Source organism: Danio rerio, chromosome 8 (assembly GCF_052040795.2).
Source record: "Danio rerio strain M-AB ecotype USA chromosome 8, GRCz13ab, whole genome shotgun sequence".
Taxonomy (NCBI): domain Eukaryota; kingdom Metazoa; phylum Chordata; class Actinopteri; order Cypriniformes; family Danionidae; genus Danio; species Danio rerio.
The window spans coordinates 15,383,179-15,395,066 of record NC_141028.1 but is presented as its reverse complement, the minus strand read 5'-3'; the positions used below and the strand labels follow the sequence as shown (position 1 = coordinate 15,395,066).

Genomic DNA, 11,888 nt, shown 5'->3' with positions numbered 1-11,888 from the left:
TGGGCTATAAAGTACAAATGAAATCAAAACTAACCATATGATTTTGCTAGCACAAATTGGCTAGTTGTACAAGATGGCTCCGGTGAGCTTCCGAGACACATGTGCGTGTTTACTTCCGGTCGTAGAACTACGAAGGAAAGGTGAAGATTTCGCATTTTCGGTACCAAAACTGAGCATGTTTAAAATAAAATATATAAAAAAACAAATAGTTTATCGATCAGCGACAGGAGTGAACATCCTCACTACATTGCTGCATACCGCAGTGCATTCTTTCCCTGTTGATGCTTAAGTTCGTGCTCAGTGGTAGCAAAAAAAAATTTGTGGTTAAATTTTTTTTTGCCTTTTAATCTTTAATTGAAATCAGAAAATGCACTTCTTTTTTTCTTTCAGTTCTTCAGATTACGACTGTCTGAGGTATTGGGCGTGATAAACATACTTAACCATGCCTCTCCAACAGCCAGTTGACAACAATCAGAAATGGTGAGGTGGCTATTAGGTTTTAATAATTCTTCTAAAACTCCTTTCCCGACCTTTCTGAATAAAATGCCTACTTTACATCCAACAAGCCATTCCCACTGATTTCTCATTTAATAATCTGTATCTCTAGGAACAGCTTCACAATATTTAAAATAATGGTTGCAGCTTTTAGTACACGTGGACTTTAAGCTTCAAAGAGAATGCAAAGCAGTTTGTGTTTTAAGGGCCAAATAAATAAGCACATAATTGCACAGAAACAAAGACAGCTGTCTTATATACGCTTGAAAAACTTAACCAAGTAATTCTCAGTAATGGGCTTGTTTTCTAGTTCTGTTAATTGTGTTTCTTTGTTTAGTTACTTTTCAGGCTGTGTGTTACCTATTTGTCATTTGTCAATTAAAAGTTCAACAGTCTTTTATTAGCATAGAATGGACGCATAACTTCCACAAATATTTGCTCTGCACACAGTACAAACTTGAATTTCATTCAATTTCATAGCTGCCTTTATTTTTACTTGGACCATTTGGGCTGCATATCTGCGGCAGCTCAAAAAGCTTCCGTGTCTACATTACATGCCATCATGATATAGCATATTGTGTTAAAGCAGAAGAATATATTGGGAATTAGATAGGGGATAGGCGAGAGTTTAAAAGTAAACACATGAAAATTGGGATCATCAATTTATTTATTTTGCAAGGAAAACACCATAAGCAAACTGCATATTACATATGCACTTATTATATATGTATACATACAACTGCATTGTAAACCAACACCATTTAAATTTAATATGGATTCATGCAAATGTTACTGAAAAACAAAAATTCAAATATATGTGGTTAATAGGTTTAAAAAGCTACTTCACAATCTCTTAAAAAACAAACACAAACTAAACCATGAGAAAACTTTTCCTAAATTGTATTATACTGTTATTTAACATCTATTGATCATGAAAACCCTCCATGAATTATAAATTTGTACCAGACCAGAAATAGGTAGAAGAGCTTTTAAAATTTTCAAAAAGTACATATTTCTTGTACCTTCATTTTCTCAGAAATAAAGGTACATACATATTTCTCATATCGCTCAGAAATAAGGAAATGAGAGCTGTCATTGGGGCAGTACCTTTTTAAAAGGTACGTTGAGTCCATACTGATAAGCTAAATCAGTACCTAAAATCTAATGTCTACTAATATGTAACCAAATATTGGCCAAACATACCTTTTGAAAAAGTACCGTCACAGTGACGGCTCGCATAACTTTATTTCTGAGAGTGTAACAAAATCTGAGAAACATTCTGCTAATTAAAATACCATTCATATAGATCATGAGCCTCTTTATAATGCCTGTGTCGTGCTATATAGTCACAAGCAGTGCAGATAGGCAGAATAAACTCTTGTGTTTTCTGAATCAAATGAGGGGTTGGAGAGAGATGTTTCCTCCAATTGAAGAACCTGCGATAGGCAGTTTCATCCTTGTCCAGCTGAAGCAGATATTCTGCTAGTGTCTTTGCATCGGGGAAGTCGTTGACATGAATGAAGGACTCAGCAGGAACGAAGGCTTCATAGTTTTTTCTTGGAGGACCCAAAACCACAGGAACGGTGCCTACAGCAAGCGGCCCATTTAACTTCTCCGTGATGTAGTCCTTGTGGATGGAGTTCTCAAAGGAAAGGTAAAACTTGCAGCTCGCTAAGGTTGGATAGTACTCGTTATAATCAAGAAACTTTGCGTAAGCCTTTCCGAACAGATGCACTTTGATGTGCTTGCTGAATTCTTTGTAAAACTCGTTCCTTGTGCCGACTCCTGTCCAGGCAGCATTGTTGCTTACGATCCAACACACCAGTTTGTCTTTTTTGGGAATTACAAACTGCTCATCTGCTTTTTTTCTGGTGTTCAAGCGCAGCCGGACAGTAATATCAGCATCCTGTCTGTAGCTGAGAGTGAGATTGAACAGGTTTTCCAGGCCTGGTATTTTTATGGTGTTGGTCGGTGATTCAACATGAAACCAAATCCACCTCTGGAACAGAGGACGAGGAGACCGAGGAAGGTTGGACAGGTCCCGACTGATGGCTTTGTGAAAAATAAGGACAGCATCTGAACTGTCGTAGAGTGATCTATTGTCGGTCAAATGACAACCATCAATATTGTAAATGGTTTTACAGTCACTGAAATCAAAGAAGTAATTTTCAGGCCAGAACCAGAGCAAAAGAACCGGTTTATCTTCTGCTGCATCCGTAAGAGAGTCGCTGTCCTGCCCAAAGTAATTGTCTATATATTGTAGTGGTTTAGGCAGAGAAAGTGAGCAGCTGGTTTGATATGAAGATAAGAAATATAGAACTGTGAGAGAAACCAGTCCTGCAAACACCAATAGAGTAACCAGACGAAGCACTGAAACTCCTTTTAAATTTGGGCCGGACATTCTGTGATCTAAAGAGAAGCATTAAAAAATATTTAGTCTTGACAATGAAACACAACAATGTATTTAAATAAATTTGAAATAGTTGAATCACAAACAAAATAATCTGTCATACTTTAATCAATTTTAATTTCACTAATGTTAATAAGATTACATTTTTAATTGTGAAATAGAATTAAAACTCCTCACCCCTTTCAAGAGCCCCTGAGAGATGCTTGCAGTTTTACTTCACGTAAAGCCAGTCTGTCCGACACCAGATGTTAACACTTATATTGAAGGATGTTTGTGAATTTTTGCTTTAAAGTGAACTGGAGCTAAATTTTACTTTGCAGACTTTGAAGGACTGACCAAAAGCTTTCAAGACCAATCACAAGCCATTATGCAAATATTGTCAAATATCCATTGTTTGGATTTAGCCTGAAACCCCTGAACAGGTTAATCAAGATAACAGAATGTTCGGGATGTGCTAAACGCATGAAACTTTTGTTCTGACAATCAATGTCATTCATTCAGTATGTTTAGATGTTTGATTCAAATTAATAATTTTGAAAAGGTGCACTCAGCCTAATCAATTTACTAGAAAGTGATGAGTAAAAAAAAAAAGGCAACAAAAAAGCAGGAAAAGGAGAGGTGACACCGACAGAAATTGTCTCTCAAATAAAGCAAAGATAAAAAGAACAGAATAAATATATGTACATATTTAGTACATATTTAGTACGTTTTGCCTCGACCTAAAGACAGTAACAGGTGAAGTTGAAGCCTTGAATTTAAAGACACCTCAGCGCAATCTGTGAGTGACAATGTTGAAAGTTTATACCCTTTGTGAGCCAGAGAGGGAAGGACCTCATTATCAATATGTGTTGTGTTTTAGACCATGAATTAATTAAATTACTTTAGTTTAGCTTAAATATTTTTATTTGAAAAACATATATGTTTTACAACTAAATCAAAGTAAAGTTGTACTTCGTGCAAAACAGTTTTAATACATGTAATGTTAGCCTATATGCTATTACTAATTCTTTTGTTTTAATAGACCCAGCCAGCATTTTTCAATAGTATCTGGATGAAGCCTTTATGATGCAAGCTGAGACTGCATCACTCAGCGATGCAATCTCAGACACAATGCACTCAATGGAGTGAGTGACGTCACTGTGACGGTAGGGTTAGGTGAGCGCATTAAAAAGCATTGGATGCAGCTCAGATTGCACTGCACCGAGTCTGCATCCAGACCCCTCTCGCATTTTTGGTTTTTAAAAAAATGTTCAATAGACACCTAAACAAGGCTAAATTTGGGCTGGCAGTGAAAATCTAATAGATATCTAAGAATAGTTATCAAATAAACAGAAATGAATGACTACACATATAGGGCTCTATTTTGACGGTCCATGCGCAAAACGGAAAGCGCAGGGCGCAAACACTGTCAGGGCGTGTCAGAATCCATATTTGCTAATTTAAGGAGGGGGAAATCCGCTTTGCGCCGTGGCGCATGGTTTAAAAAGGTTGAGTTTATTTTCTTAATGAGTTATAGGTGTGTTTTGAGAATAAACCAATCAGAGTCTCATCTCCCATTCCCTTTAAAAGCCAGCTGCGTCGCGCTATAAGCGAATTTGCTATTTAAAGTAAGTAGAATTGGAAAAACTGAACATTTCACAAACAAACAGTTAAAAGTTAACAGTTTTTTTTAAACAGAAAACAGTTAAACAGAGCATCTACCGCGCAAGAATGAGACATAATCTATCTACTTTCACTTTCGCTCTTGGATAGGGAAACCTTTACGCACAGACATCATTTAGTCTATAAATAATTAATTTTGTTTGTTAAGCAAAATATTTTTTTCAAAACTATTTCTAAATTCAGTTCTAATTTCCAGCAAACGAATAAATGAACAATAATAGTTAACAGGTTAAAACCAGAAACTATTAATGGTGGATTTTCTGATCTGTGGAAAAGTCTATCTGTGTTTTAAACAGGCTAAAACACCTATGTATGACGCAGTTAGTGAGGTTATGTGGTAGTATAAATGTTACTGATTTGACATTATAAGCAGAGTACTATACGAACTCTTTTGAGTGTTGATACTGACTTCTGCTTGATAAAACTTTCTTTGACTGAATCTCTGACTCCGGCTCTTCTTCATCATCATTATTGGGTTTAAACACCATAGTTTTTTCATTTAATCACAATTTTTTCTTAATGTCTTAATGACCTGTTATCTAATCTCTTCAAAAGGTGAACCTGAGTTTACTGACACCACCCAAGTGTCTCTGAATAGCTGACATTGTTTTCAAAGTTGAAAACAAATTCCTTATTATGGGACTGGATTTGGATCTGTTGATATGTGTATTTGATAAATATGATTATTTAGTTATATACAACTGTAGTTAAAATGTTAATCAGTTCAGTTCTCAGTTCTCAGTTTCCTTTATTTATGTCATTTAACACATCACAACAGAATTGTAATGCAGAATGAAATTACGTTGCAACAGACCCAACAAGAACATAAAAAAAATCACTATACAAACACTATAAAATCCTAACATAATAAATAAGCTCTTATAATTCCATAAAAATATAAAAATGTAATTATATTTGATATAACCTATTTTAAAAAATCTCTGAAGAGAATAACTTAATACTTAAATACGTACTGTACTTCATCATTTGTTGTAATATTAACTATTTATGCTATAGTTTAACAAAATTTATTGTTTAATTATTTAACACTAGCTATCAACAATGTTTAAGTAATGGTATTATTCAAAAGTCTTATAATGACAGGATAAAAACTATCCCGAAGCCGCACTGATTTGCTCCTCAGGCTTGTGTAACACCTGCCTGATGGCATGAGCGTGAGCAGGCTATGACCAAGGTGGGTTGGATCCAGCCTGATCTCACAAGAAAACGCAAGTATTTTACGTTTTGCCAGTTTAGTGTCTAATTCATACGAATTCGTACGATTTCAGTCGTACGAAATGATACGATTTTAAAAAGGAGGCGTGGCACCTAACCCCACCCCTAACCCCAACCGTCATTAGGGGAAAAGCAAATCGTACTAAATTGTACGAATTAGATCGTACGAATTCATAAGAATTAACCACTAAATGAAAAAGTTACGAATTGCCGTGAGATTGCCTAGATAGACAACGTAGTTGATAAAGTTCCTCGATAGATGTCATTTTGACTCCAACAGACCTTTCAGCTTAACTAGTTTGTTATTCCCACATCCTGCCTAAAAGAGCAACTCTGGCACAACTCACACAGAAAAACCCAACAATAACGTAAAAGAGAGCAATGGAAATTCAGCAAAAATCATTACTATAGAGCAGTGGTCACCAAACTTGTTCCTGGAGGGCCGGTGTCCAGCAGATTTTAGCTCCAACCCTAATCAAACACACTTGAACAACCTAATCAAGGTCTTACTAGGTATACTTGCAATTCTAAGGGCCCATGCCGGTTTGGTGTCCCCAGAGTTAATATTAGGGGGCCCAACCAACATCATCCCAACACAACCTTCCCCCCCATCTGCGGCACTTCTCTTCTAGAGAAAATCTTATTTGTTTTATTTCAGGTAGAATAAAAAGTCTATTAAAAAAAAACATTTTAAGGTTAAAATTATTAGCCCCTTTAAGCTATTTTTTTTCTTTTGATAGACTACAGAACACACCATCGTTATAAAATGACTTAACTAATTACCCCAGTTAACCTAATTAACCCAGGTAAGCCTTTAAATGTAACTTAAAGCTGTATAGAAGTGTCTTGAAAATTATCTAGTCAAATATTATTTACTGTCATCATGGCAAAGATAAAATAAATCAGTTATTAGAAATTAGTTATTAAAACTATTGTGTTTAGAAATGTGTTGAAAAAATTTGCAGTCCGTTAAACAGAAATGGTGGGGGGAAGGGGGGGGGGTAATAATTCTAACTGCATGTTGACCAGTTAGGGTTACGTGCTTCTACATTCTTATCCAACTACTAATTTCCTTTGATTTTGGGAATAATTTACAGTTTAGGGGTAGGGATTATGCATGGGTAATATTGAGAGCTGGCGGACACACCAAGGCCATTAGCACTCATCTGAACAAAAGCTGCGTGTGAACAGATCAAACAGACCGAAATAAGAGTCCACATTCTGCACCTGCATAAGAAGAAAACATTTGACAAATGTAGTGAAATTTCAGCTGTCTCCTTTGCATTTCTTTTAGACTTGAATTATTTGCTTGGGTACGTCACTTCAGTTTTTGTTCTCACCCTCAGGTTTTTTGATGCATAACCAATCCAATAGTATCTGGATGCAGTCTTTATGATGCAAGCTGAGACTGCATCCCTCAGCGATGCAATGTCAGACACAATGCACTCAAATGGAGCTAGTGACGTCCCTGTGACGGGTATGGTTAGGGGTGGGGTTAGGTGAGCCTATTAAAAAGCATTGGATGCAGCCCAGATTGCACTGCACCAGGTCTGCAGCCAGACCCCTCTCAACCAATCAGAGAGATCTTTTTTTGCTGACGACACCCAGATTTACTTACCTATTAAGAAGAATGACCCTCTCGCACTTAGTACCTTACTAAGGTGCTTAGATGAGATCAAAATCTGGCTGTCCCACAATTTTTTATCATTAAATGAGGATAAAACAGAGGTGATTGTCTTCAGCCCTATATTTATAACGTTCAGGCCTCTTGATCAGGCCTAGATTTGGGCTGCTTATCTGCCTTCAGATCGCCCCATGTCCGCAATCTGGGTGTCATCTTTGATGAGTCATTGAAACTTGACAAACAAATCAGTTCGGTTATTGGCTCTAGTTTTTTTCAATCCCACCACTCTAGAGATGGCTGTGCATGCATTTATTACATCTTGGTTAGACTACTGCAATGCACTTTACTGTGGCATGTCAAAATCCCAGGTTTCTCGCCTTCAGCTGGTCCAAAACGCTGCTGCTAGATTTATTTGTAATAGCAGAAAATATGACCACACTACCCCTCTTCTAAGAAGCCTTCATTGGCTGCCTGTGCAATTCAGAATTGATTTTAAAGTGTTTTTACTGGTTTATAAATCCCTCCATAATCTAGCCCCATCCTATCTCTCAGAGCTGCTTTATCCTTACACTCCTGTGAAATCTCTTAGGTCGAGTGAGCAGAATCTTCGTTCAGATCCACAGTCTGAAACGTAGAGGACAAAGCTTTCTCTGTGGCAGGTCCTCGTTTGTGGAACACCTTGCCCCTTGAGATTAGAATGGCTCCATCATTATCTATTGTTAAATCACTTCTTAAAACCTACCTCTTTAGCTTGGCTTTTAAAGATTATTTTAATAGTTCATTCTACCGCTATTTTATTTTTTTTACATTTTTACAGACGTCTCTCTTACTTTATTTCTATGTTTTTATATTCTGTCTTTTTATCTTTTTTACCTTGTCTTATGTACAGCACTTTGGTCAGTTTTGTGACTGCTTTTAAATGTGCTTTATAAATAAATTAACTTGAACTTGAACTTGGCATGCTCAATCTAAATTAACCTGATGAGAGGCAACGTGTTATGATCCAACACACCAAACCAACTAGCTGGATTTATGCTGACCAACAGCCCAACAAAGCCCAACGGCTGGCCATCGGCTTAGTGAGTCCTGCCCTCAAGCGAATGCTGACTGAAAATACTTGTTTTCAAAGACACTCACACACTTGGAAGGGACCGAAATGTCCTCTGGCACTTGAAGTTATTTGAAAGTCATGTGTCAGTATTTGAATGCCATGTCAACCTACTGACAGCTAATAGACGCAATTTTCAAACGCCCTCAGGTCTGTTGAGGCGTGTGATCATTAGTGGGTTAGTATTTATGATGATAGACATATTTCTAGTACATATTTCAAATACAAAATTGTTTTTTTCTTCCCATACTGATAAACTTCTGGTAAACAGTTAATGTGACTTGTTTTTTTCATTTTATACGGTTCCTTTTACAGCATCGATGTTGTAATGTAATTAAAATACAATCAGTTAAATAGACTTTAGCACTATTTTAGTCGCTCAAGCATAAAACGAGACGAAAAGCCTTTTACTCGCACACGCCCGCCAGGATCAGCAGGCTAGCGCAGAAGCTCCAGTGAATATACTGGGGTAAAACAAATGTTCACATTTTAAAAGACATGGTGGGGGAAAATGTAATTTAATGCAGTGCTTCTTGTAAAATCTGAGACCCACTTCATATTGGATATCACTCAGTCAGTGGAAATTGCAGATTTTTAAAGAAAACAGACCTTAAATGCGCCGATTTTGCAATGGTATACAGTTCTCTGGAAGCGCTTCCGCATATACCCTTGCATTTGATAAAGTTGATGAAAATGGCTTAATATTCCGAATCAAAATACTTTAATGTCTTGTCTTTTTGTAATAAAATGTGGCGTCTGCATAATTTGTGCTGTAGAAGTATGGTGTTATTTTTCTTTATTTTTCAATCAAAATACTCTAGTTTTAGGGAAAAAGGATACAGTAATTAAAAAAAAATAAAAGATTGCAAATTAAAAAAAACTTACTGTATGTCAATGATAATGAAATACTTTTGTCACTGTTTTGATGGTCCGTGTGTTAAATAACATTGCATCTACATGCTCATTAGATTACAGGTAGACTGTTAGGTTGGGGTTAGTGCTAGTTGACATGTACTTGCAAAGTTTCTTATAGTCAGTTAAATGTCTGTATCAACAGATATTAAGTAGACAGTCAACTAATACTCAAATGGACCATCATAATAAAGTGTTGCCAATATTGTGGATTGCAGAAAATAAACTATTGTCCTATTATGCAGGAACCATAATTTCTCATTCATTTTGCTTTCTGTTCTGCTGAGATTTATTGCACATCTAGAACTTTGCTTGTGCGATGAAAAGTGTTGACGTCATAAACGATAAAACATTAAATAATATTTTTTTTTTGCAATAATTACCATGTACCTAATTTTTCCCTAAAACGAAATATTGTGACTGAAACAAATCTATCTCCATACACTTTTAGCACCCACTCTCTGTGGTTTCTCAGCTTTAAAGAATAAATCAGAAGCAGTGTCTTCCAGTGGTGGAAGTGACGAATTACAACTACTCACGTTACTGTAATTAAGTACACTGTAAAAAGTAAATTGTTGAAAAAACATTAAAAAAGTAAGGATGCATAACTTGATGCAGGAAGAACTTTGAGTTGTCTCAACAAATGAAGTTTCACAAATTAATTTTGAGAGGAGCACATGATATGATTGACTGCAGCTGGCCACTCATCTACACTCATCAGCTAGCCAATCAGATCGATCCAAACCCACTATAAGTAACCTAGCCAAGAACTACTCCCTTATCTTTGTTTTCCAGAAGAAACCCCCCATCCACCCCTTCTCCTTTCCTCTTTTGCCGAGGGGAGCTCTTGAGAACACCTGCATTTTACTGATAAAGACATTCTTGTCGCATCAACTGAAGCAACAGTTACTGCTGTTGAGTCAATTCATTTTTTTCTGTTTAGTGGCTGATTTTTTTTCAAGTTTGCAAAACAAGTAATTAGTTCTAGTTAGCATATCATCCTGTTTTTAATTATTTTACTTAAAAATGAACACAAACTTACTTCATTCATTCATTCATTTTCCTTTGACATAGTCCCTTTATTCATCAGGGGTCACCACAGTGGAATGAACCGCCAACTTATTCTGCATATGTTTAACATAGCAGATGCCCTTCCAGCTGGACCCAGTACTGGCAAATACCCATTCACACTCAGACACCTGTACCTCATGCCTTTGAACTGTGGTGGAAACCGGAGCACCCGGAGGAAACCCACGTGAACACAGGGATGCCCACTGACCCAGCAAGGTCTGGAAGCAGCAACATTCTTGTTGTAAGGCGACTGCGCTACCAACTGCACCACTGTGTCACCCCTCTTTCATGCAACTGATAAACAAGCTTAGTTTTCGATCGTCACTTCACGCATGCGCAAATTATTTAAATATTAACATTCTTGTTCAACACAAAAATGTATGTCCAGAAAACTCAGTTAAACATTTAGACATAACATTTTAGCGAACATTGTTGACATAACATATATTTTTATGTAGTCAATTCTTATTCACAATTCTTAGTAAAAATAACAGAAAAAGTACAGTGTGCTGAACAAATGGTGATTTTGTGTTTTACAGTGGACATTTTTGGCGTATTTGTACTTTCATGAGAAAAATTTTAAGTCTGTAATTTTACTTGTACTTAAGTATAAATTAAGGTGAGTAATATACTTCGTTACTTTTAAAATCACAATTCGTTACAGAGTACTGTAAATAAATTAATATATCAACCACGCACTGACCAGCATTTCGGCAGCCAATAAAAAAAGGTCATCTTAACGGACCAATGAAAAGCCTGGTACATTATATAAACCGAAAAACAAGTTCAGGCTACTGCAGATTTACGTGAGCTGACTGTCGTCAGTCACAAAGTTATCGATTGACATGGAGATTCAAGACAGCAGGAATCTGAAGAACAATGAGGAAGTGAGGAAGAAATAGCAGAGGATGAATGCCCAGGGCCACATACAGTAAAATGTAAAAGACAATTTACTGTATGTCAGAATAAGAGACTTGAAAAAAGCTATAATATGTTAGTTTTACCTTATTCTTGACATTAACATTCTAAAGTTATGCAAAATATTTTAATTAACTATTGAATTACTATAAAGATTATGATCACTATAAAGTGCCTGATTTGCCACAAGACTGAATCAATCCTTTATGAACATAATGAGAAATAATGAAATTCTGATGTTTTAGTATTATTGGTTAAATCTTTTCACACATGCAGGAAGAATTATGTGTTTTGAAATATGTTTTTGCTAATGTTTGACATATTCTTTCAATGAATGGATGTGATTTTGCCATGCCCCACACACTGCTCAGCCACATTCAGTGAATCTAAAAAGTAGGTAAATTAGATCAAATTAAAAAAGATTTGTAAATATACTTCATTAAAGTCATTTT

General features: G+C 36.1%; 1 protein-coding gene across 1 annotated transcript; it reads right to left on the bottom strand.

Annotated features, from left to right (window-relative positions):
* Positions 1-1,148: 1,148 nt before the first annotated feature.
* On the bottom strand, positions 1,149-3,138 carry fut9d (fucosyltransferase 9d). Its single transcript, NM_001077246.2, is given in 2 exon segments — positions 1,149-2,904; positions 3,083-3,138. A coding segment is annotated over 1 exon segment (1,119 nt). The 5' UTR covers positions 2,897-2,904; positions 3,083-3,138; the 3' UTR covers positions 1,149-1,777.
* Between the last annotated feature and the right edge of the window lie 8,750 nt (positions 3,139-11,888).